This window comes from Oncorhynchus mykiss, chromosome 3 (genome assembly GCF_013265735.2).
Source record: "Oncorhynchus mykiss isolate Arlee chromosome 3, USDA_OmykA_1.1, whole genome shotgun sequence".
In the NCBI taxonomy this organism is placed as follows: domain Eukaryota; kingdom Metazoa; phylum Chordata; class Actinopteri; order Salmoniformes; family Salmonidae; genus Oncorhynchus; species Oncorhynchus mykiss.
In genome coordinates, this window is record NC_048567.1 from 21308286 (window position 1) to 21332309 (window position 24024).

Below are 24024 nucleotides of genomic sequence, written 5' to 3' on the forward strand. Positions count from 1 at the left end.
AAGTTTGTAATTTCCACTTAAAAATGTAAGACTTGATTTGCGCTAATGAAAAATGTTATAACCCCTACCAAAATGTCCATTAATTATAATCCACATAATAATTCACATCTTGTTTCTACATGATTCTTTTGTTGTTAAATTTGACCTTGATGTCTACTTCTATGATTATTGAAGTTATCCTTGTTGCTACTCTATTACAGTTGTATGAATATTGTTGCTTGTTTTTTGTTGTTTGTAACAGTTCAAATGAAAATCTTTACGGACCAATGATCAACGCTTTTATTCCACTGATCTATGTATGTGACTGACAACTTTCTTAAATTACACAGACGACTAGTGTTACTTCAGTCACAGAACTAGATTACACCAGAAGAGGGTGTTGATTGTCATGATATTTTCAGTATTTTCATGTTGCATATTGTGCTTAATGTAGCTCAGTTATGAGAAGTGTGTGAGTGTGTGTACACGCTTACAAGCCTGTGTGCGTGCATGCCTCCATGCATGTGTGTCAAGATTCTGGTGATGTAAAGCTGTTTTAAAAAAATGAGCTGCAAACACTGGAGTATAACTTTTTATTTGCACGTTGAATGACTGTTAATGAAAAAAAACACACAAGTTAGCATCCGCGTAATATACTCAGCACATAGGAAAATGTACGTTTTAGACACCGTTTGCATTACTGGCAAGTATTTCATTACATAGTTTAACTCCATGTATTTGGATAGAAGATACCTTGAAATAATCATTTGTACCAGTCCACGATCAGTCATTATTACAGTTTGTTTACATTACGTTTCATATTTTATTCCAAATTAGTTAACAAGGATATTTCAACAAAGGAAGTAGCTACACTGAAGGTCGAAGGTGGGGAGACAAGGTGAAGTAAGCCCCTTTTATACCTTGTTCTAACTTGCGTCTTTTGTCCTGATCTTGTCCACAGTCTGATTGTGCCCACATTTTTAGACAGGTGTTGACAATCAAAAGACACATTGTGATCTCATTGTGATCTTTTTGTGTCTAGACATCTTACAAGTGTAGACAGATCTGGACAGAAAAACCATTTAAATCATCATTATTCCGGCCTCTAAAATCAGTGACAGGAGGCTGATTACATCAATATGTGTCTTACAGTAAATATATATACAAATATTATAGCTGTGACATGATTTGCATAAAGGAAGGGACCAGGAACTCTGGTCACAATGCAGACACAGTGGACAGATAACAGACTCATTTTAATACCATGTGTAGACACACTTCTGGAAATGTGGGCACAATCAGAATGTAGACAAGATCAGGACTAAGGACCCATGTTAGCACCAGGTATAAACGGGGCTATAGACAGTCAAAATGGTGGGGGTTCTGATCGCAGGAGTTTGCTGCCAAAAGCAAACAAGGCAGCTCATATGTATTGCAACACAATTTTATGCTTTCCCCTTGCCCTGTCAAGACACAAACCTGCAGTCTTACTTAAGTATTTTCACCTTGGCTTCACTGAGATTACTGTTCTCCCAGAGTTTCACACAGTCAATTTGCCAGACTGCACTGCAGTAAATGTTACACAGTGTGATGTAAAGCCATTGCAGCTAGACTCCCCATGTCTCCACTGAGTAGGCCTACAGCACAGGTGTCAAACTCATTCCACGGAGGGCCGAGTGTCTGCAAGTCCTCCCTTGTACTTGATTGATGAATTATGGTCCCTAATTAGTAAGGAACTCCCCACTAATTGTTGTCTAGGGCTTCATTGAAAGGAAAAACCAAAAAACCTGCAGACACTAGGCCCTCCATGGAATGAGTTTGACACCCCTGACCTACGATGTACAATGATGACAGAGCATCAGTCATACAGCCAAATCCTCACAGGGTGTGATAGGTGTTATGATGGGTTCACTAATATGTCAAATACTGTGACTTCTCTCATTATGAGGAATGAAGCATTAAAAGGAATTTGAGATATTAGTGATCCAAATAAAGAAGGTGCAAAGAAAGAGTTAGAGAGAGGAGACGGGAGAACGAAGGAGATTGAGGAAATAAGGGACTGTAAAGAGAGAGCTAGAAAGAAAGTGCGAAGGAGGGTCAGAGAGAGTGAGAGAGCGGGAGAAAAAGAGGAGGAAGAGAGGATGGAGAGGTTGGTGATAGTAGAGGTGTGGGGGTTTGCCCACCTGTGTCTCGTCCTTCTGGTCATAAAGCCTAGCCAAGCCAGAAGTTAGCAGTAGCCACCCCACTGCCATGTCCTGCTCTGAACCCCATCACCACTTATATTATTCTAAACAGTGCACCTGGGCTCTGCAGTCTCCACACACACACACATACAGGAGCTTCAACCTGTGAGGCTATTCACTATAGAAAAGTGTTGCCTTCAAGATATAAAGTACTGTTCTTTTATACAATATAATCTTGAAATTAGCCAAATGAAAGAGACAAAAATACACAAAGGGCTCGATTTAATCCGTATCGCTCAAGTTCAGCGCTATTGAAATGTAAAGGCAATGTAAAGCCAATGTTCCCAAGTTCGCGAAGACTGCATTCACGGTAAACGCTGCATATGACAGCTCAATAAAAAATTACGTTTACATTTCAAGCACGCTATAGCGCAGAACTTCGGTGATTCGGATTGAATCGAGTCCTAAAAGATGAGCATGGCAGCAAAGGCCAAAATATATCTGGAATATTCTGTATAAACCTTTTGGAAACCACACAGCAAAACATGACCCTTTACAACTCTTCATGTCAAAACCATTATTCACAATAATATCAGTGACTTTCAAAAAACATCTGGCACTACAAGCTCCTAACTAGCATGTGTTATTACCTGGTTATTACAGTACTAAGACTAACCTGCTGCAGTGATAGTTCAGTAATTTGCTTATACTGTGGTAAATGCTTTTTCAATGCCACAGTATGAGAAGATGTCATATTTCTTGTGATCACATGTTAAATCAAATCAAATCAAATTATATTTGTGACATACACATGGTTAGCAGATGTTAATGCGAGTGTAGCGAAACGCTACATGTATCCATGTAATAATGTTTTGGTTGTTTATTACATTCATATTTTCAGACCGAATTTGTTCTAAAAATGAACCCAAAATAAATATATTTGCAGTGAAATCACATTTGTCTTAACAACAAAGAATCAATTGGTTTGAAACCTTGATGGTTTTCATGTTAGATACAGAGCTTGTCATCAAATATGGTAATGCCACTGAACGACAACAGTTAGGCCCCAAAACATTTCATGGGTAGAATTTTCTAGCTGTCCTATTCGTTGCTACCTTTAGAGAGAGAAAAAAATTCTCACTATCAATATAAGCAATACTTCTGTTTCCTTCCTACATTTGATTTGATGATATTTCTGTTTAATTCAGACATGCGATGAATGAAGTACAATATTGGCAAGGGGAGGATTTTGAAGTCTGACAATTCTTTATTTTTTAAGCATTTGCATGTATCCTCCCATCGCCTAAACTTCATACAACATGGCCAGACAATAATAACAGCCTTGAATGTGTGATCCTGGTCAGACTTTGGTTAACAAACTTTTTTATTTTCATTACTCGTACCCAAATGCTGAGACTGAGTGTCTCTATAATTCTGTAGTGGTGTGGGTTATATATATGTATGTTTATCTGTATGCATGTTTGTTACTTTAATTCGATCCTGTAGTTGAACCTTAACCACTGTAAAGTCCACTGTACAAGTCCCACCAGGAATGTTGTTCATTTTTTGTTGGTATTATTCACAAGAGAATGTATGGCATGGGGAAAAGCCACTCTCTCGGCAAGAAGTCCCTCTCTTCCCCTCCTCCACCTCCCCCTATACACAGGTAGAACTATATGCATTAGGTGGTGTGAGGAGCTAGTATTCACTGAGGTTGTGCCACTTTGAGATCTGCCGACGGGGGTTTTCGCAGACTTCCCGCCAGTGGGCGGCGCCAGAGGGACAGGGGCTGTGCAGGCCGAGGGGCAGGCGCCCCACCACCTCGTTCTTAGTGGTACGGTCAAAGTCGACCACCACAAACTCCACGGAGATCTCAGGGAGCAGCTCGGGGGGCACGTCGTAGATGAAGGACTCGTTGAAGACGGGGTTTAACGTGCACTTCTTCACGTGCGTCTTTTTCTTGGCGATGCGCTTGCGTCCGTAGAACACATTGACCTTCACATATGGGTCTAAGGGAGAGAAGGACATTTTGGAATATTGTCATATGTAAAGGGGACATTACACAAGCTCCGCTTTTTTAAATTGTCCACACGCACACACTGACATACACAGTGGTTGAACTCACTTCCAGACAGGCCAGAGATGTCCATCTTGGGCAGGTGTTTGGCCTTCAGCACCACCACACTGAGGCGGTGGGAGACAGGCTGGTAGGACAGAGACACCAACAGCTCCCCACGGCTCTCGCACTGCAGGAAGAGACAGACACATAGAGGATTTAACTATTGACTCATTCAAAAGGAACAATCATCAAACCCACCTACTCAGCCTTTAAGACACAATACAACAATGAAACAGCCATAATCGTACAGTCATAGATTAAAAGAGTAATTGGGCACCAACTGCCAAGACAATAAAACTCAGCAGTCTTTGGAATGATCTATTTGCCAACCTTGTTCTACATGCACAATTTGACAAAACTTTTATTTTTACTGCTCTAATTACGTTGTTAACCAGTTTATTATAGCAATAAGTTTGTGGTATTTGTGGTTTGTGGTATACGGCCATTATACCTCGGCTAAGGGCTGCATCCAGGCACATTGCGTCTTGCCTAAGAACAGCCCTTAGCCGTGGTATATTGGCCATATACCACACCCACTCAGGCCTTATTGCGTAAATATACCATACATATCTGCATGTGGAAACAGACTAGTGTGATTCTTTTAGTGTTTATGTGAGAAACAGCACAACGTATACAGTATAGCGGTTTGTATAATCTAGGTGTTCTGCATAGTAAGAGCAAGGAAATTAAACAATGAATCAGATAAACTGTGAACAAAATCTGTCATGCCTGGCCTTTACACTGTATATCCATATAAATGTAAATCAGATATTGGTACTGTATACATTAATACAGATGACAGTAGGTAGACATGATGCATGATGCTACAGACCAGCACACACATGCACTTTCTCATATTCACTGACTTGCAATTGATTTCATATTATTCCAACCCATCACTAAAAGGGCATTTTCTAATCTAATGATTATAAAATGAGGATTTGCTGAGAAGAATCCCTAGGTGAGTGTCCTGGTGATTGGTATGCTTATGATGGATTATTTCAATAAGCAAGAAGATGACATTGCTTTGATGAAGGTTGTTTGACCGAAAGCTTAGCCACACAAATTTGCCCTGACACCACTACAGTGAGCCAAAGTTCTCTTCTCATTCTAGTGTAGTTTTAATACACCTGCAACTTACTATCCTAGTCAGGTATGAGGTTGATTCCCATGCATGGTGTATCGACTTCCCCCATGCTACTGCAATACCTTGCCCTCCACACTGAGTACTGAGGAACACGACCCGTTTTTACGATCAGACGTCTTCTTTCAATGAGGAAGTAATAACCCCTGCATTGCATCCATACAAAACATATCTAGCCCTTCTTATATTGAACAGCAGATGAGTTATACACAATGGTCACACAGGGAGGACTAGTGCCACAGGTACATGTAGGAACAAAAAACAAAAGTTATTGGTGAGTCCGAGTTGGGTACACACTCACATGCACACGTGTGGCTGTGATGATGAAGGGAGCCTGATTGATGGCTGGCTAGATTGAGAGATTACATGGAGGCGTTGTTTCTGTCTCCTCAGTTTGGCTGCAGTTAAGACTTGAATGGGGACCGAATCAATAGAGACACATTGACCTTCCTGTCAGACAACCCCCTCTGTGTACTGCACTGCGCTCAATTCCATGTGTGTGTGTGTGTGTATGTGTGCGCCGGGCCCCTACTTCTAAGAATATGTTGGAATTGTCTGTTCATGCTTTTAAACATGTGTAGGTTGCCCCCCCATTCCTCACCTGCATGTTCCTCTTGCTGATTTGCTGGGTGATGTGCACCCGCCCCGTGCTGGGTTCCAACTCTGTCAGCGGGACCACCACCTCTCCTATGACATCATCTCGGGCGAAGCGGTCGAAGCTGAGCACCAGGAAGTGCAGCGTGAGCTCGGGCAACGAGCTGTAGGCCACTCCATAGAACGTGAACGTCTCGTCAAACACCGGCTCCAGTGTCTTCCTCAGGACCCTGGTCTTCACCCGGTGCTTCTTCTCAGGGAGGATGGTCATCTTCACGTAGGGGTCGGAGCTGTTCCTCTGTTCGTCTACTGCAGGCAGGCCATGGGCTCCAACGATGGTCACCACCAAGGCCTTCTTAGGGAAGTTGTAGTCTAAAGCCAGGCTGAGGGAGCCCAGGCTGGTTTCAGGCTCTGATTCTGGGTCAGAGGACGCGGGGGTGAAAGGTGAAACAGTCTTGCTGCTGTTTTCGCTACTGGTAGCTGAGCTATCCAGGCAGCAGTAGTCGGCCCTGACGGGCAGTGCCGCCTCCATTCTGGGCTGGCCAGCAGGGGGCACCAGGTGGCTCATCTGGAGATGGGTAGGAGCATCCAGGATGTTGTTCTCAGCATCCACCAGGACCATCCCGCGGCCACCACCCCTCTCTCTGTCTCTCTCCCCCTGCCACCCAGCACGTCTGGCCACCCGTACTATCCTCTTGCTGCTGCTGAGGGACTCTGGGTAGATACTGATGCCCTTCAGCATGTGGATGAACTTGTAAGGCGGGTCTTCAGCCGAGTCGGTGTACTGATCACCATGGAGCTTGTACCGGCCCATCACCCGGAGGTTGCGACGCTGGCAGAAGGACCACAGGAGAACCAGGATCACCACGGCAACCACCAGAGCCGCTGCACCGATAAAACCAGCCAGCACCGGTGACATGTCTAAAAGAGAGGGGAAGATAGAATGAGTAAAAGCCTTTGCACAGTCTAGACTGGGATGTGTTTGCAATGTCTGGTGTAAGAAATATTCATACTGAAGTCTCTAAATAAAGTAGATAGTCAAACTGTCGGTTGCATTTAGTTCATCCAGGAACTGGAACTGACTCAGATTAAAGAAATTCAACTCTTTAAGTGATGCAGTACTGAACATCAAATAGGAAATCATGTAACTGCCCTCCAGTGGCTCATTATTGTCAGGTAGGCTAAACAATGTAAGTCGTGTGACTACACCACCCAGGGTGAGTGACTCCACTCCACTGTGACTCAACACTGTGACTGTGCCATACAGCAGGAGTGACTTCACTACAGTGTCACAGAGCACAAGGCAAGGTGTGAGTGGGAAACACATGAGCAATATGGACGTCATTCAACCAGGTGTCACCAGGCTGCTTAAATGTCAGCCCCCAACACCACACAAACACACACACACACACACACACACACACACACACACACACACAGAGAGAGAGACTTGTACAACTAACCTTGTGGACACACACAATTCAGTCCTATTCAAAATCCTATTTTCCCTAACCCGAACCCTTACCCTAACCTTAACCCTAAAACCTAACCTTAACCTTAAACCTAACCCTAAAACAAAAACCTAACATTAACCCTAACCCTAACCCTAGCTCCTAACCATAAATCTAATTCAAACCATAACTCTGATTCTAACCTTAACCCTAAACCCCCTAGAAATAGCATTTGACCTTGTGGGGACCAACAAACAAATGTCCCCAAATGTCCCCAGTTGATAAAAAATGTTTTACTGTTAGTTTACTATAGTTAAACACATCCACACACACAGTCCACCTCTTTATTTAAGTCATTAGTCATTTGCCTCCCTTAATTGATCCCAGTGACGGTGTGCTTTATCTAGCAGACAGACCATGTTCCAGGGCTGGTCATTACGCCAGACTAGGTCGTGTATTGTCTGCCTCAATGTGTCTGGGAGGTATAGCCCCATACCCTGTCTGTGTGTGTGTGTCTCTGTGTATGTGTATGTGCGAGGGGTGAGGTTCTAAGTGTCTGTGCACATGCAGGTATGCATGAATCTATGTGTGACTGTGTGTGCGAGCCACCACCCACTAATTTGCTGCTGGGGTTAATGTGAGACTGTGACTATGTGCTGTGTGCACATGGTAAGGCTGACTGTGCTGATCCCAGCTGTAATGGGACTCAGTGGACAGAGCCTGCTGCAGCGGGGCGGGAGGGCCGGGAGAGGGCCCTTTGTTTGGCCAAGCCCCTGAAAAGAGACGCATTGTGCCGCCCCCCTCCCCCTTCAGCCCTCCACAGGGAACATTTCCCTAGCTGCGCTGGCCTTCTGAGCATGTCACCATACTCCAATTGGTAAACTTGTCAGTCTATACAGTGTATGTGCATGAGCATGCACATATGTGATGCACGAGGCACACATGCATGCACATACACACGCACAGACTCTATCTTTCACCCTCTTTACCTCAGCTATCGAACTATTTTTATATTACGTCTGTTTTTCTATATCTCTCTCCCGTCTCCATTTTCATCTGTCTTTGTCTGTCTCTCCTCTCCCTCCTTCAACTGTCTGTCTTTCAACAAAATACTGTGCCCTTCCTTCCTGTTGTTGTTCATTGGCATTCTGGGTAGGGATACCAGGAGGATGATGTCAGATTTTGGAAGGAGCTTAATGCCAGCTGAGCCCGTTGCCCTGGAAACATACCCCAGGGGGACGGCAGTAGTGAGCTCTCAAATCTGCCGCTTCAGTGGGTCCAGGAATTGTCCACAAAATGTGTTAAGTAAAAGCATAAATTGAATGTGCTGATTAACAGAACCAAAAATACACCGTACATTTTTTTTATTAACTAGACACAATGCCAATCTCCTCAGTTCAGTTTTTTTTTCTGTGGGTAACTTTAAAGATATTTTTTTTCTGTGGATTCCATCTGTTAGCCTTCTGCATAACCCATTTCAGATCCTTCATCAAGAAAAAGAGCTCAGGTTGATTTGCAAGGAATTATGTAATTCTATCTAACCATAGATTACAGATCAGACCACACTACTGTATAGGTAGTTTGCCATTCCAAATATGAACAGCACGCATGCCGAGTTCAAGACATCCTTTTTGTTTAAATATGCACAGCTACTGTCAGTGGCATCATGCCTATAGGGGACACAAAGGCATGCGCCCCCTAAGATTTGTCATGTTTTAAAATTAATTTTATCATAATTATTTATAAAAAGATATGTCAGCGGTACTTTTCGCAGGGGGCACACTGACTGGACCAGGCAAAGTGTACCCCCCTACCTATTCTCCCCTAGTAAGTGGTTCCTTCCAAGGTGCACAGAGCAGAGATGCCTTGGCAGGAAGCTAGATACTCTAGTGTGTGAGGTATCGTCAGTGGAGGAGAGGGTGTAGAGTGACACACACAGCGTTTGATTTGATTTGAGCCATTTCCAGTGCCTGACCCTGCCACTTTGTTTGATAAACTGAGTCATGGGGCTGGGGAATTTAACCACTGTTCATAGACAGAGCTATGCATGCAAAGATTGACAGACAATTTGATTGTTCTTTTCAAAACTCAAATGACAATAAATTGATACATAATTGACTAAAATTGCTTTAATTATTGGGTTATGATGCACTAAACTTCTAAGGCAAAACGGTTCTTAAAGAATCAATGTGCATCCTTAATTAACATGACAGTTGAACAGGTAAGGAGATATGCTTAGATAAAGAGATAAGGAGGTAAGGAGATATGCTTAGATAAGGAGGTAAGAAGATATGCTTAGATAATTTATGCAGAAAAATAGACATAATTTTGACATATAATTAGTCATAATAACTATGGCTCTAGATTGCAAGAAAAAGCAAGAAAAAAGCTGTTTCTGGTGTTTGAAGAATGCAAAATTATCCAACTTCTGACCAACGGCCCGTCTTTCTTTCTGTCTGGCACCGGTTGGTACAGCATAAACCCCATCATCCACCAGCCTGGTAAACAGTGCTGAGTGACCATGGAGCACTGAGAGACAATCTGTCTGCATTGGCAACATGTCTTATTGTATACTGCCTGTGAACATAAGATTCAGTTGATTTGCAGAACTCAGATTGTGATGTGGACCAGATGTGTCTTAATCCTGATGAGTGACCCAGATTAGATCACTGGCTGTAATCTGGGTTTCTGGAGTCTGTTGGGCTGAATTGCAGATATCCAACTCTCATGTTCTGCTGCATCCGGCAGGCTCAGGGCCAACATTATGTTTGCAATAACACATCTCTAACACTCCAGCCTAGATTGCACAACTGTTTATCTTGAGCCTGTATGAGATGAAAGGTCAACTGCTTGTTGTAATGAGGTTCTTGAAAGCAGTTCAATGTTTAGATGCTCTTGATGGTTTAATCTTAAATCAACCAAGAAATATGAGAATGCATTTATTAACAAAAGCCTCCTCTTCCGCATGGACATTAATCAACTCCATCAGGTTACAGGCCCATTCCTGGCAGTGCTTATTGGTTTATATTTTAGAACAATCCGTTTTGTTTCTGCACTTGGGTTGTCCTATTCTTCTGATGATATAATATCCATAACCCTCCCCATTCCCCATCACCTATTCAAGTTACTTGCTGAGAGGATCTGGCACTGTTTGGGTCACCAACACCCCCTGCCTTCTGAGCACTACACTTCTTATTATGGCAATGTGGCATTAAACTACTGTTCAGGGATCTTAATTTAAAGCTCGGGGTCTGATACAATGAAAATATGTCCATTTGGCCAAGCTCCTAGTTCCGGGATGCTTGTTTTAACAAAAACAAAGGAACGGGGCTGGCGATGCTTATGCACGAATAGACATCACGTCATCCTATCCACCCCATCGTACGCGCACATTGAAGACCACGGGGAGAAGTGACAATGTTGCGAATGGGCCGCAGTACTCAATATCTTTTGATAGAATAGGCCTACAATTATTATGTTGTTGGACCAAATTACTCACTGATTGAAAACAAATAATTTCATAATAGCAAATACTGTAATAATAGGCTCCCACTGGGCACACACTGGTTGAATCAACGTTGTTTCCACGTCATTCCAATGAAATTAAGTTGAACCAACGTGGAATAGACGTTGAATTGATTGACGTCTGTGCCTAGTAATGTTACTATCTCTGTTGAACATGCCTGTGTAATCAGTTTCGTTCAATTTCCAAATTACATTCGATGCTATTTACATTTACATAGGCCATGGTAATGAATAAATGTCAAATTTACATTTGGCAATCTTTGATGATAGCAATCAATTTAATCATGCTATTTGGGTGTGTTCACTCTCATATGGCCTTATTTCTAAAACGCATGGGCATTATTTGAACATTTTGCCTAATGTAAATACAAGACATCATATAACGTTAACATCTGACGACACAATAAACAAAATGCCAAATAATTCCGAAAAATGTCTGCTACTTACCATATGCAGGTCGTAATTCTGTAATCTCAGCCATTTTGAGAATTAACGCAGGATGCTTTACTGGCAGCCCAGATAAAAAGGGTAAATTAAAGAATATAAAGCTGATTTGTCCCTATTTTATATCCATAGAGAATGAGTAACGATACTTCAACCAACTATTCCAGTAAATGAGCTCACAGGTTAATAAATAATGATTGTCTTCCTCTTTTCGTATGGTCTATTCGCTCTCTATACGCCAAACTCAATGATGCTATTATATCTCGGATGCTGCGTGGGGCTCGAGACTGGTACTCACCGACTCGCAGGAGGGTTTAGACCCGCCCCCGGGTGGCGTCAGAATGTCATTTTTTCTTATATGATACAGTGTATGTATGTAAAGGACCAATTACTGGTGGATGGGTAGCTCACTTTCATTCAAATAGTTGCTTGGCAACATTACACAACAGGTCTAAGGACCATACAGATTTTATAAAAACTGTTTAATTCTTGGCAAACTTTGGAATAATTATAACATACATACAGCATTTGCAAAGCACATCATTTTACATACTGCCCCCACTAAAACAACCATTATAAAGCTATGTTCAAGACTAATGCAAAAATATTATATTTTGGTCAATTCTAACTCAATAATAAATCATATTGATATCTACTAGAGACCGAAACAAGCTGACTACAGACAGCTGAAAGTACACTGTAAAAAACAATGACTGCTACTAATATTATGATTTACAAGTAGAATACATGACAAATAATTTAATATTATAGATATGTTCTCATCTTTAACCCTCACATGATTACCTATAGGAGCTTGAAGAGAAGCAGAGACCCTCATGTGTGTTTTATAAATGTCCCAAATTAGACATAAATAAACATATAAAACCATACATTTGTTTTATAAACCGCTATATTCTGGACATATCATTTGGTGAAGTAAACCAGTCACAGGCCCTACATCAACATGGATGGACTGCAAATGCACGTAGTACCCATAAAGTTCACTAGGTGTCCTACTGGACAAATGTAATACAGCCAATGAAGTCATACTGCACGACATGTACAGCATGAGGCTATTTGTTTTCCCACTTTACTAAAACACAATCGTAAGTTGCAGTAGATACTGACAAGAGGCGCATTGCAGCAGGAATGTACTGAGAAAACCAACAAATGAAGGCCGTTTTTTTCTGTGGGGTTTGTAATCTTTGTCAGTACTTCAAAATTAAGGCACCAATTTAATTAATGAATTACCTATTCTTTAATTAGGCCTAGAAGTACTTTAGTTAAAGGCATATCTTGGCATACATCAACACAAATACATGCTTTGGTTGAACAAAGGCAGGACACAAAATGAAGATAGGCACATTCAGCAAAGGTTTTATGGCCATAAAATAGCAGTGAAAAATCTTTCACTTTCTGACAACTTTGGTCTGACTGAATAAAACGTTACAAATACTGTGTAAAACCTTCCATCAATAAATATAATCAATGAGGAGATTCTTGATATTCCATTTCTTGTTTTTGGTAGCTATACTGAACACAAATATAAAGGCAACATGCAACAATTTCAAATATTTTTCTGAGCCACAGTTCATATAAGGAAATCAGTCAATTGAAATAAATTCATTAGGCCCTAATCTATGGATTTCACATGACTGGGCAGGGGAGCAGCCATGGGAGCACATAGGCCCACCCACTTCAGAGCCAGGCTCAACCAATGGGAAGCCAGACCCAGACAATCAGAATTGTTTTTTTTCCCCACAAAAAGGACTTTATTACAGACAGAAATACCCCACTCCCAGAATATCCTGCAGGTGAAGAAGCCGGATGTGGAGGTCCTGGGCTGGCGTGGTTACATGCGAACTGCGCTTGTGAGGCTGGTTGGACGTACTGCCAAATTCTCGAAAACAACATTGGAGGTTGCTTATGGCAGATAATTGAATTCTCTGGCAACAGCTCTGGTGGACATTCCTGCAGTTATCATGACAATTGCACACTCCCTCAAAACTTGAGACATCTGTGGCATTGTGTTGTGTGACAACTGCACATTTTAGAGTGTCCTTTCATTGTCCTCAGCACAAGGTGCACCTGTGTAATGATCATGCTGTCCAATCAGCTTCTTGATATGCCACACCTCTTAGATGGATGGATTATCTTGACAAAGGCTAAAATGCCCACCAACATTAATGTAAACAAATTTGTGCACAAAATTTGAGATAAATAAGCTTTTTGTGCATATGGAAAAATTCTGGGATTTCATGAAACACGGGACCAACACTTTACATGTTGCGTTATATTTTTGTTCAGTATAAATATAACTGAGTCAAATGATGCAGGTTAATGAAAAATACTGATAAGAGAAAAGGTTGATGGAGATTGTGGTGACTATTGTTTCAATTTCTCCCTGAATAACTAACAGACCCTACTGAAGGCAGTTAAAGGACAGCAGCATTCTCCAGATGCAATATACCTGTCTGAGTCTGCTGCCCTGTAATCAAGGCATCATTCCAACACTGCTTAAGTGAGAATCCACTGCAGCACATGTGCTATCATTCTAACTTTCTGAACAATTCCCAAAGTGTTTTATCCAGGCAGGTTACCAGGTCATTGGCGGTGCGAGGCTAGTTTCCACTACTAAAAAGCATTGATGCCTTTAGTGCAAGTTCCAGTCTCTGTGAAAAGATTGGCTGTTGAGCAAGTACATTTTGCAGTCTAAACTGCTTCAGGAAAATCAGGCGATTCAAACAGGAAAATATATAAAAGCATTAAAATACCTTTTCGATAGAAGTTCAATAAGTTTCTATCAAAGTCTACAGTCTTTGTTTCAGGTGCTGAGGAAAAAGGTATCCAATCCAAAACGTACTATAGTGTTCATGAAGGTTATCATCCAAACCAAGCAACTGAGACACCGCCACCTCTCTCTCACATACACCCACACACACACTGCTTAGTTGACATGTCCATGTCCTCCTAGGTCAGCCAGAGGCATAGTGTGCAGCACCTCATCCAGCAGCTGCAGGGCGCGGTGCAGGTGGACCTCCACCCAGCAGGGGGTGTGCTTGATGCTCTGCCGAGGGTAGTCGGGCCCCCAGCCCTTCACAAAGCTGAGCCTCAGGATACACAGCCGCCGCAGGTCGTCCACACCTATCCCGGCTGCCGCCGACAGACCTGGGAGAAGAGAGATTTACTGAGTGATTAAGAGGGCGAGAGAGGAAAAAAAGAAAGAGAGTGCAAGAGAGAAAGAAAGAGAGTGAGAGAGAAGGACAGAAGCACTCACTGACTGCCGGGGCGATTCCCCCCACACTGCCAGGCCCTGGGATGTTGCCTGCCACTGCTGCAGCCTGTGCTGCTGCTGCAGCCTGGGCCGTGGCTGCCTGCTGCTGCATCTGCCTGTGGCACTGACGCAGGTCAAACACCTTCATGTAGGCCCCAGGGTAGATCTTGTGAACTGCGTCTCCCGGGGCTCGCCCCGCCTCCCGGTCCAGGTAGTAGCTCTGTACGAACACTGCATGGTCGCTAAGGCAACGCATCCACACATCCCCCTCACCACGACACTCCAACTGCACCCCCTTCCCAATGTGCAACCTGTGAAATGGAAATAGGAGTTCACACAGTGAAGAGAAAATCACAGGCACTGGGGATTGTATTTATTTCTATACAGGCGATAAATACATGTTTTCCCTGTGTATTCTGCACCCCAACAAAGTTCTCCAATAGCTAGCGGTTAGGCAAGGTGGGTGTATTAGGGGCACGCTGATAGACCTGGCTCTTTCGCTGGCGTCGGTGCGGTGCACGTTGCTGAGCTGGCCCAGACAGAAGCGGTCGCCCCCCGAGGGGTCCACGTATCCGTCCACTGTCACCACGGGGCAGTTAGCCAGGACCTTGAACATCTCCCCAACCTGGATGTCCATCTCAAAGTAGGAGATGGAGCACCAGAACTCTGGACCTGGCAACACACAAAGCATGAAATATAATATGAAACATTGCAAAATGGCTGCCATGTGTCCCTCATGTGGGTACTGTCCATTGGTGGTGGATGGGGTGAGTTGCCCAACACCATGTGTGTGGGTAAGTGTGTGTGAGTGGGTAAACGTTGGGTGTGTACCTGGATGGTTGGAGACTGGCTGAGGAAAGGCGGGTGTGCTGTGATGTTGCTGAGACCCTTTTAAGATAAATGAATTAGCAAATAGGACAACGCTACCATATACATTAAGTAACAGTCCTGCATTTCTAACAGAAAGATTGATTGACAGGTGATTGACATACAGAAGTGGTTGGGGTGGTGCAGTGGTGGTTGCTGGTGGCCACGCCCATTCTGCTGGGGTCCTACAGGGGTATAGGAGGCCGTGCTGGTGCCTGTCCAGGTTGCTGGAAGATTGTGAAGGAAGAGGACAAAAACAGTTGAAACTGACACCATGGAATTGACACCATCTCTGTGACACTGCCAACCTGGTCTGTTAGTAACTCACTGTGATAGGAGCTCTGTGTCTGTGTGTGTTTGGAGCTGCTGCTGTAGTCACTCTGGCTGTGAGGGGTAGGGGGCTGGGGGGGTGGTCCGTGTGTGGGGGTGGTGGGGGGTGGCGTCTGGGGAATGCCCTGGATCTGGGGAGAGGCGATCTGGAGCAGGCCCTCGCCGTGGCCCCCAGACATGGGACCCATCATGGAGCTGCTCACTGGAGGAGGAAGATGGGGGAAGGGGAATAAAGGGTGGAAATTGTAAGGGATAGAGTTAGACATGAAAGCAAAAGAGTCTAGTTCTTCTCAGCTGAATTGCTTGTACAGAAGTACTTCTTATTACCAGGTTCAGTTTATCTCACCTGGCGGAGAGAGGGGCATGCTGGGGTAGAGGTTGACGGAGGATGGGGCGCGGGGCGGCTCGGGGGGCATCTGCAGAGGGGGGAGGGGCTGGTTGTAGTGCTCGGGCTGGGGGGGCATCCTGGAGGGGAGGTCCATCTCATAACAGTCATGGATGTACTCCTCTTTGATCAGCCGACCTGGAGGACCTTGTAATGAAGGGAGGGGGAGAAAGAGAGAGACAGAGTGGGAGGGAGAGAGAGGGAGGGATGGATGGAGAGGGAGAGAAACAGAGAGAGAAACAGAAAGCAAGAGAGAAAGAGAGAGAGAGAGAGAGAGAGATAGACAGACAGGCAGAAATGAGGCATGAGTCATGTCATGTTATTATTGTCACACCCTGATCTGTTTCACCTGTCTTTGTGATCGTCTCCACCCCCTTCCAGGTGTCGCCTATCTTCCCCATTATCCCCTGTGTATTTATACCTGTGTTCTCCGTTTGTCTGTTGCCAGTTCGTCTTGTTTGTCAAGTCAACCAGCGTTTTTGGCTCTGCTCCTGCTTTTCCCAGTTTCTCTTTCTCTTTTTCTCTCCTGCCTGCCTGACCACTCTGCCTGCCCCTGACTGTGGACCTGTACCTTTGCCCCACCTCTGGTTTATTGACCTCTGCCTAACCCTGACCCTGAGCCTGCCCAGACCCTGTACCGTTGCCTCACCTCTGGTTTACTGACCCCTGCCTAACCCTGACCCTGAGCCTGCCCAGACCCTGTACCGTTGCCTCACCTCTGGTTTACTGACCCCTGCCTAACCCTGACCCTGAGCCTGCCCTGACCCTGTACCGTTGCCTCACCTCTGGTTTACTGACCCCTGCCTAACCCTGACCCTGACCCTGAGCCTGCCCAGACCCTGTACCGTTGCCTCACCTCTGGTTTACTGACCTCTGCCTAACCCTGACCCTGAGCCTGCCCTGACCCTGTACCGTTGCCTCACCTCTGGTTTACTGACCCCTGCCTGCCTTGACCTGTCTATTGCCTGCCCCTGTTGAATTATTAAACCATTGTTAATTCGACATTGTCTGCATCTGTGTCTTACCTTCATACCTGATAATTATTATATTTTTCGATTCATGAATGGATACATTTAGAATAAATTCCGGAATTGAATGTAATTTTGATCAAATTGATGGATGGTATTTATTGTTGCCTCTATCTGGGAGTGATTTTTGCCCTGTCATGCAGCCTGTGACACCTTGTTGCAATTTGATTGAGGCGTCCTACTTGTTGTGTAGACTAGCTCAGACAGGTATGAATCTGGCTGGTTTAGAAGCTCTGCATTCCATATTTTTCATCAGATTGCCAAGAGCACATCTACAGTATATCTGTATAAAAACAGTAGTATTGCCTGTGCACTTTGGGAAATGCGATAAAAACAGATTGGTTAGAATGAGTTGCTATTGCTTATTACCATTTTGATGATGTTTGATGATGCTGAAAATAGTGTTTTCCTCCTCACCTGCATTTTGAATGCTGAGACCAACTTGAGGAGAGGGACAGAAAGGGAAACAAAGTTAGAAACAGCATGGTAGTTCTGAAAAAGCCTGTGACCCAAAGAGCCTGTTAACAACTTAATATTCCCCTTCCCCATTTGTCCTCCTATTTCATTAGAGGAAGTGAAATTGTGAACAGACGCACCAATGCCTGGCGATACCACTCTCTCGTAGTGGTAGGGGTTGACACACACGTTGTCATACTTGAGGTCAAAGGCGAACTGGCAGAACTTGACGTGCTTCAGTTCATTCTTGTGGAGGTCTGGCCAGCGCCAGAGCCTAGCGTAGATCACATGGGGGAACCCTTTCCTCCCAGCTACCTGGATCGAGAGAGGAGAGAGAATGGAATATGAGGGCCTGGAGGAATTCCTTTCCAACATCCATCCAGGAAATTTAGGGTGATTATTTACAATAGGATGGTGGGTCTCAGAAAGGGAATGAGGGACAGTATGGAGGCTTTGACTGTGTTGGAATTTGAGCATGGAGGGAGTGTAACTGTGGGGAATCGAAGTCGAGGGGAACAAGGGAAAGAAACGGAGAGAAAAGATGGGAGAGGGAGAATGAGAATGAGGAGAGCAAGAGGGAGCTGGTAGACAGGGAGTGGTCGAGGAAACAGGTCATGAATGGAAATTTACATCAATGTTAAACACACTCACATACACACACACACTCTCTCCAGGCACACACTCTTGGTGGGGAGGAATAGCCTTGGAGACATTAAAACATCTCAGACTGAGATGAATAGCACAAATAGTGACTATCTGAGTATTTGTTATTGAGGAAGAGTGTGACAAAAGGGGGAGATTTAAAATGCAGGCTGAGCTGGAAAGGAATGACTTTGTCTCACTTTTGCTGTGTGTGTGTGTGTGTGTGTGACAGACAGAGAGAGAGAGACAGAGAGAGACAGAGAGAGAGAGAGAGAGAGATCAGTATTTTGGGATCAACATATCCTTTCTCCACTAACATAAAGAGAAAGCCAAAATGGACTCTGTAAACTTTTACCTTTTCTTTTTTATTATTCTTTCTTCTTGAAAACCAAAGTGACCTTCCTCAGACAAAGAGTCAGAGCTGGCAGAGTGCCAGCCCAATTCCAGCCAGCAGACTGACAAACACACACACAGCCTACAGTCCTGAACAGAGAATAATACAGTACATTGTCATATCTAGTTCTCACACATCACATTAATACGTGTCACTAACATCCGTATATCCACAGGCAATCTCAATTGTAGAAACTGTTGATGTAAGTCAAAACCTGCATTCAATAATAAACACTTTTCTCTCTCTATCTCTCTCTCATAATCACAATCTCACACACACACAGAGAATACTGTGGTATGTCTGAGATTACAAATATACTTCCACAAACTTTAACACTGAAAAACTCCAGGCACAAACACACACACACACGCACGTACGCACACACACACCAGAGACAGACAGGCTTAACTTAACCCTGCCCCTTTCCTGTGTCTCAGACAAAACAACCCGCGCTACCCCTCCAGTACTCCCTCCCTCCCTCTCTCCCCCTCACAAGAGCTGGGGGAGGGGAACTCCCTCTGTCTCCTTCTCTCTAATTCCCTTGCTCTCTCTGTAAGCAACTTTTGGGTAACACTTCTACATATTCAATAGTATGTTCATTCTCTAGAATTTAGCCTATAGGGAGACCTAAACCCCTTGACCTTTTTCTCCTGTTCCTCCTCCCTGACGTGTGTAAGTAACCCACGAGTTGAATGATTCACTTGTTGAGTTCGAATCTCATCACGGACAACTTAGCTAATTAGTAACTTTTCAACTACTTACTACTTTTTAACTACTTAGCACATTAGCTAACCCTTCCCCTAACCTTAACCCTTTTAGCTAACTCTTCCCCTAAACTTAACCCTAACAGCCACGTAGCTAGAATTCGTAACATATCATAAGTTTAGAAAATTCACAACATATTATACGTTTTGCAAATTCATAACATATAATACGAATTGTAATTCACAAAATATCATATAGAATGGGTGATAGACATCCACAAATGAATATATACCATACGAAACGTAACATATCTTACTAAATGAAGTGTCTCGGATTTACCTACAGAATAATATGAAATGCTCTGACACCAGGTTGCACACACATGGTATGGGCTTAAAAAAAAGGAAGACACCTGTGCCATGTCAGATATAGAATTGAAATGTATTCAGGTTTGATTTTGCGTCACAATATTACACTTTATATACATCACAGAAGACTGAAATATGACAAAACTGTTTGACATAGAAACACCGGATTTTTGCCCAAACAAGCGTGTCTCTGTGAAATGTCAACGGAGCACTGAGCGTATAACAAGCTTTTTATTTTCAAAGCCTTTTACATTTAATTATTCTTGTGTCATGATAACTTTGCTTTTTGCGACCAGTAGAAATAACTTTGAAGACAACGACCTCAAAATGTAAAATCCTCAAAAGTTGTTACAAGAAACATGCACCGCTATGTCAACAAAGCTCAGTGCTTATTATCGGATGTATTAGGTTACTGTTAATGAAATGTTAGAGAAAGACCCCACTGAATGATTCAAAACATGAATAATCATATTTGTCTTGGTAAAATATATTTTATAACATAAGGAAGTGAATTTCATCTGCCTGCGAGCCAGGCCTAATCGCCCAACATCAGTGCCTGACCTCACTAATGCTCTTGAGGCTGAATGGAGGGGGAACCAACTCCATTTTAATGTCCATGATTTTGGAATGAGATGTTCGACAAGCAGATGTCCACCTACTTTTGGTCATGTAGTGTATTACCACAATCATGACTGGCTGAAATAAAAGTATAGGCTTTGTTGCTGGCAGTACCTGAAAGGTGTATTAGTCAGTCATCAAAAGCGACCAGCTATTGGTCACTGAGTTGACAGAGTCTTTGTGCCATACCACCAATAACAATTCATCAGTGAATAATTAATTAATGAGATCCACTGATTTCATAAACAGTCCCTCTACAATCAGTGATACCATACCGGCCTAGGCCTCATTCAACCCAACATAACAGTAGCCTACCTGCAGGCGTCCATCAAGCGTCCTCTGGATGGTGACACACTTGCTGGGGTGAACTCCGTTGGTGGTGATGGCGGTGATGAGCGAGTCCAGCTCGTCCTTCTTCTCCTTCAGCTTCTTTACCAGGCTCTCTATGGCACGCTTGGCAAAGCCCTCGTTCTCGCCGCCCTGTCGGTGGCACATGAGGCTGTGCACGATGCTCAGGCAGGCATCGTTGCTGTTGGGGGGGTTCACTGACATCTCCCTGGGTTGAGGGGGGTTGGAGAGGAGGAGGTGAGAGACCACTATGGTGAAGCAACCAAATGCAATTGATTTATTTGATTGTTGTTTGATCACTGACACAACCCTGAAGTCTGGACCTGAGATGGTACTTCAGATCAAGATTCAAGTCATAGGCTATCAGCAACCAAGGACCCAATAACAATCAAATAACAACTTTACCAGTATTAACAACACAAAATGTATGGGACTTTTACAGAGCAGAAGATACAAAGCAGGCCATGTAAACACAGAATTCAGTTGGCCAAAATGACTTTATCCTTAAATAGGTATTTACTACTTATTTGAAAATACATTACATTAACCTAAAGAAAATTGACATTCTTATGATCCATGTGAAGTAGGGTGGCAGGTAGCCTAGCGGTTAAGAGCGTAGGGCCAGTGACCAAACGGTCACTGGATTGAATCCCCAAGCCAACCAGGTGAAACATCTTTCGATGTGCCCTTGAGCAAGGCACTTAACCCTAACTGCTCTTGTAAGTCGCTCTGGATAAGAGAGTCTGCTAAATGATGTAAATGTAGGTGACTGAGTGTGACATACGTTGTTTACAAACATCCCCCCCCATGTGTGTCATACTAGTGATGAAGTTGAGCTTGTTTTGCTTTGCACAACTAGTCTGAAAAAAACAATAATGCAGAAAATGTGTGATTTCCTAAAGTAGGCTAAATAACAATCCACTTTGATAATGATAATAAAACTGTAATAAACTATAATAAACATAAATGCTCCACTCAAGAAATTCTAAGAGCATTTAGGAGGTCAAAAGTAATTTGTTTACATGTTTACAAAAGCATGTAGGCCTACTAGGGGGGAAACACATAATCACCACTGTAGGCTACAGTGTACACAGTACTTTGACATAGGATAGACACATTGACTTGAGAGTAGTTGGATGGATGGGGGGGTCTGTCTTGGCTGTCTATCTCACTAACTGTAGGCTATAAATCTGTCAACAATCCATGTGACTCAGACTGGTTTGGTCAGCTAAAAAATCCCTATGGGAATAATCAATACCAAAATGTAGTTTACTTACAAATCAACAGGAGAACTAGACAAATATGTAGAGGGAGCTCTGAAGCAGTATTCCAAATGTATTTCCCCCTTTACCCCTCTCTCTGTGGAGCTGACTGTCTCGACTGTTGTCAGTCTATCACCCTCTCTCGCTCCCTTCGTTCATCCTGCTGCTTCCTCGACTCTTCTCTAGTTTGCTTGCAATAACAAAAGGGGAGAGAGAGAACATCGTACGCGTGAGTTGTCTCGGGCAAAATTTCGAGCCAATCGCTGCGCCCGTTTCATTCCAGACGGTGGGGCTCTCCGCCAACTATGACGCTGCTCTCTTACAGCTAACAGCCAGCCACCGGGGGCTGATGTCTGTCTGGGTTGCTTGTTGATTGACAGGTCTGTGCGGCTGATTTTTTTTTAAAGTGGCGCCGGTGAGATTACCCCGCCCATTCTCGCTTCACCAACTCCATTGGATCTCCTCTCTTGTGTAGAAAAACGCAGTGCCTGTGGGACCAAACTCTGGACGCCGTTTCCAGATAGCTAACAACCGTATGTAGAATTACATTTTTAACAAACACTACGGATTGCGGCACAGGACAAATGATGTGTCTAACTAAAACTACTGATTGCAGCACCCAAATAAAAAAACGCAGATACACAGGACAAACATAGGTACAAAGTAAGCATTAACGAATGGACATTTTTCAAGTGTCGACTGATAGTGAGTGACTCGATGGTACACTCCGCCAACACTCATCGCAATTTTTAAGATTAACATGATTTTATCGGTAAATTATGCAACTGAAATTTGACTTCCGCTTTTAACCCAACCACTCCAAAAAGACACAATTTATAAAGGTTTCATTTTTTTCCAGTTTCTGGCTCGCCTCTAACCACTAGGCTACCCGCCACCCTGTATGCTCAACAAACCCATATGGTTTTCTTAGCTACCCAGAGGTGGTACAGGGACAAGTACTCTTGTGAATTTCAATAGTGTTGTCTGTCCATCAAATCGTGCGGTGTGGTCCTGAATCCTCTACCTGATTCCGGGTTACAAAGGGCTTGTCATTGACGGCCATTTCCGCTGGAGGGCAACTGCCAGATAGCAGTATAGGCATATGTCGTAAGTATGGACCCATCACCTATAGGTGTTTGTTTTCTGTATATCAATGGCTCTGCATCTTATGGTCTGTTGCTGCTCTCTAGTGGCTAGTCCTGGCAGTACTACGGAAATCGCTCGCCCGCGTGTGTGTTTTCTGATCAAATTGCGATGTAAAAATAAAAGTATTAGGTCTGAATCACATTTGTATGTAATGGAAATACTGAAAACCAGCAGACACTCAAGCCTAGAGTAGTTGACTTTGCTAACAGCCTGTTAAACTGCTTGGGGCAGACTGCACTAACAGCTGAGTAAGGTCGAGTGAGTGTCATGAGGTGTGGTTTTCGCTCGTCGATTAGTTGGCAAAGGTCTTATAGTGAGTGAGTGGGTGATAAGTGCCCGAATTGAACCTAGACAATCGTACCACAATGTCGCCTACCATTGAACATCTGATTGACATGACATGATACCAACATCCTACTAACGTTTACATGTTAATGAAAGTCATAAGGTGCATAGTTTATATTCATATTAATTAAATCTCAACCATAAATGTTAGAAATGTACAATTTTTCCCGTGCTAGCCAACATTCCGATGTAGCCACCTTGCGCTATAGTGTAGTCTACGGCTTGTGTATTTCCTGTTATCGCTAATGAAAATATTATGGTAATCTATAGGTCTGTCTTTCCCTCAACACCTCATGGAATGGAATGTTATCTTATCTCGCTGTATACTGATTTAAATGTTGTTAGCCAATCACAGACTGTGTTGTTACCAGGTCCCAGTATCAGACAACCACTAAGAGTTTTGTCAGTGGCTTTCAG

The 24024-nt window shown here is 43.5% G+C and overlaps 2 protein-coding genes across 5 annotated transcripts; both read right to left on the reverse strand.

Annotated features, from left to right (window-relative positions):
* Positions 1-558: 558 nt before the first annotated feature.
* Positions 559-11722, reverse strand: LOC110513266 (synaptotagmin-11). Its single transcript, XM_021593198.2, has 4 exons — positions 11443-11722; positions 6027-6940; positions 4288-4408; positions 559-4171 (listed from the first exon to the last, which is right to left on the reverse strand). Exons 1-4 carry the CDS (start codon positions 11474-11476, stop codon positions 3861-3863), a joined length of 1380 nt encoding a protein of 459 aa, XP_021448873.1. The 5' UTR covers positions 11477-11722; the 3' UTR covers positions 559-3860.
* A 184-nt stretch (positions 11723-11906) lies between these two features.
* LOC110503878 (mothers against decapentaplegic homolog 4) lies at positions 11907-23227 on the reverse strand. 4 transcript variants are annotated; one of them, XM_036971855.1, is made up of 11 exons: positions 22132-23227; positions 20822-21062; positions 17920-18094; positions 17693-17764; positions 16257-16433; positions 15909-16112; positions 15706-15807; positions 15545-15601; positions 15202-15385; positions 14717-15024; positions 11907-14607 (listed from the first exon to the last, which is right to left on the reverse strand). In XM_036971855.1, exons 2-11 carry the CDS (start codon positions 21056-21058, stop codon positions 14387-14389), a joined length of 1737 nt encoding a protein of 578 aa, XP_036827750.1. In that variant the 5' UTR covers positions 21059-21062; positions 22132-23227; the 3' UTR covers positions 11907-14386. The 4 variants fall into 4 exon arrangements, with proteins under 4 accessions (XP_036827750.1, XP_036827746.1, XP_036827757.1 ...); XM_036971851.1 differs by having other exon boundaries at positions 16257-16442; XM_036971862.1 differs by having other exon boundaries at positions 16257-16442; positions 17741-17764; positions 22132-23226.
* Between the last annotated feature and the right edge of the window lie 797 nt (positions 23228-24024).

Excerpts from the sequence above, each read along its gene's own strand:
- LOC110503878 (XM_036971851.1), bottom strand. The coding sequence starts at position 21,058 with ATGTCAGTGAACCCCCCCAACAGCAACGATGCCTGCCTGAGCATCGTG. Across the intron at positions 17,765-17,919 it reads AGTGGTATCGCCAGGCATTG|TTGGTCTCAGCATTCAAAAT; the intron begins GTGCGTCTGTTC and ends CCTCTCCTCAAG. Across the intron at positions 15,808-15,908 it reads GACACAGAGCTCCTATCACA|CAACCTGGACAGGCACCAGC; the intron begins GTGAGTTACTAA and ends ACAATCTTCCAG.
- LOC110513266 (XM_021593198.2), bottom strand. The coding sequence starts at position 11,476 with ATGGCTGAGATTACAGAATTACGACCTGCATATG. Across the intron at positions 4,409-6,026 it reads TCAGCAAGAGGAACATGCAG|TGCGAGAGCCGTGGGGAGCT; the intron begins GTGAGGAATGGG and ends CTCTTCCTGCAG. Across the intron at positions 4,172-4,287 it reads CATCTCTGGCCTGTCTGGAA|ACCCATATGTGAAGGTCAAT; the intron begins GTGAGTTCAACC and ends TCTCTCCCTTAG.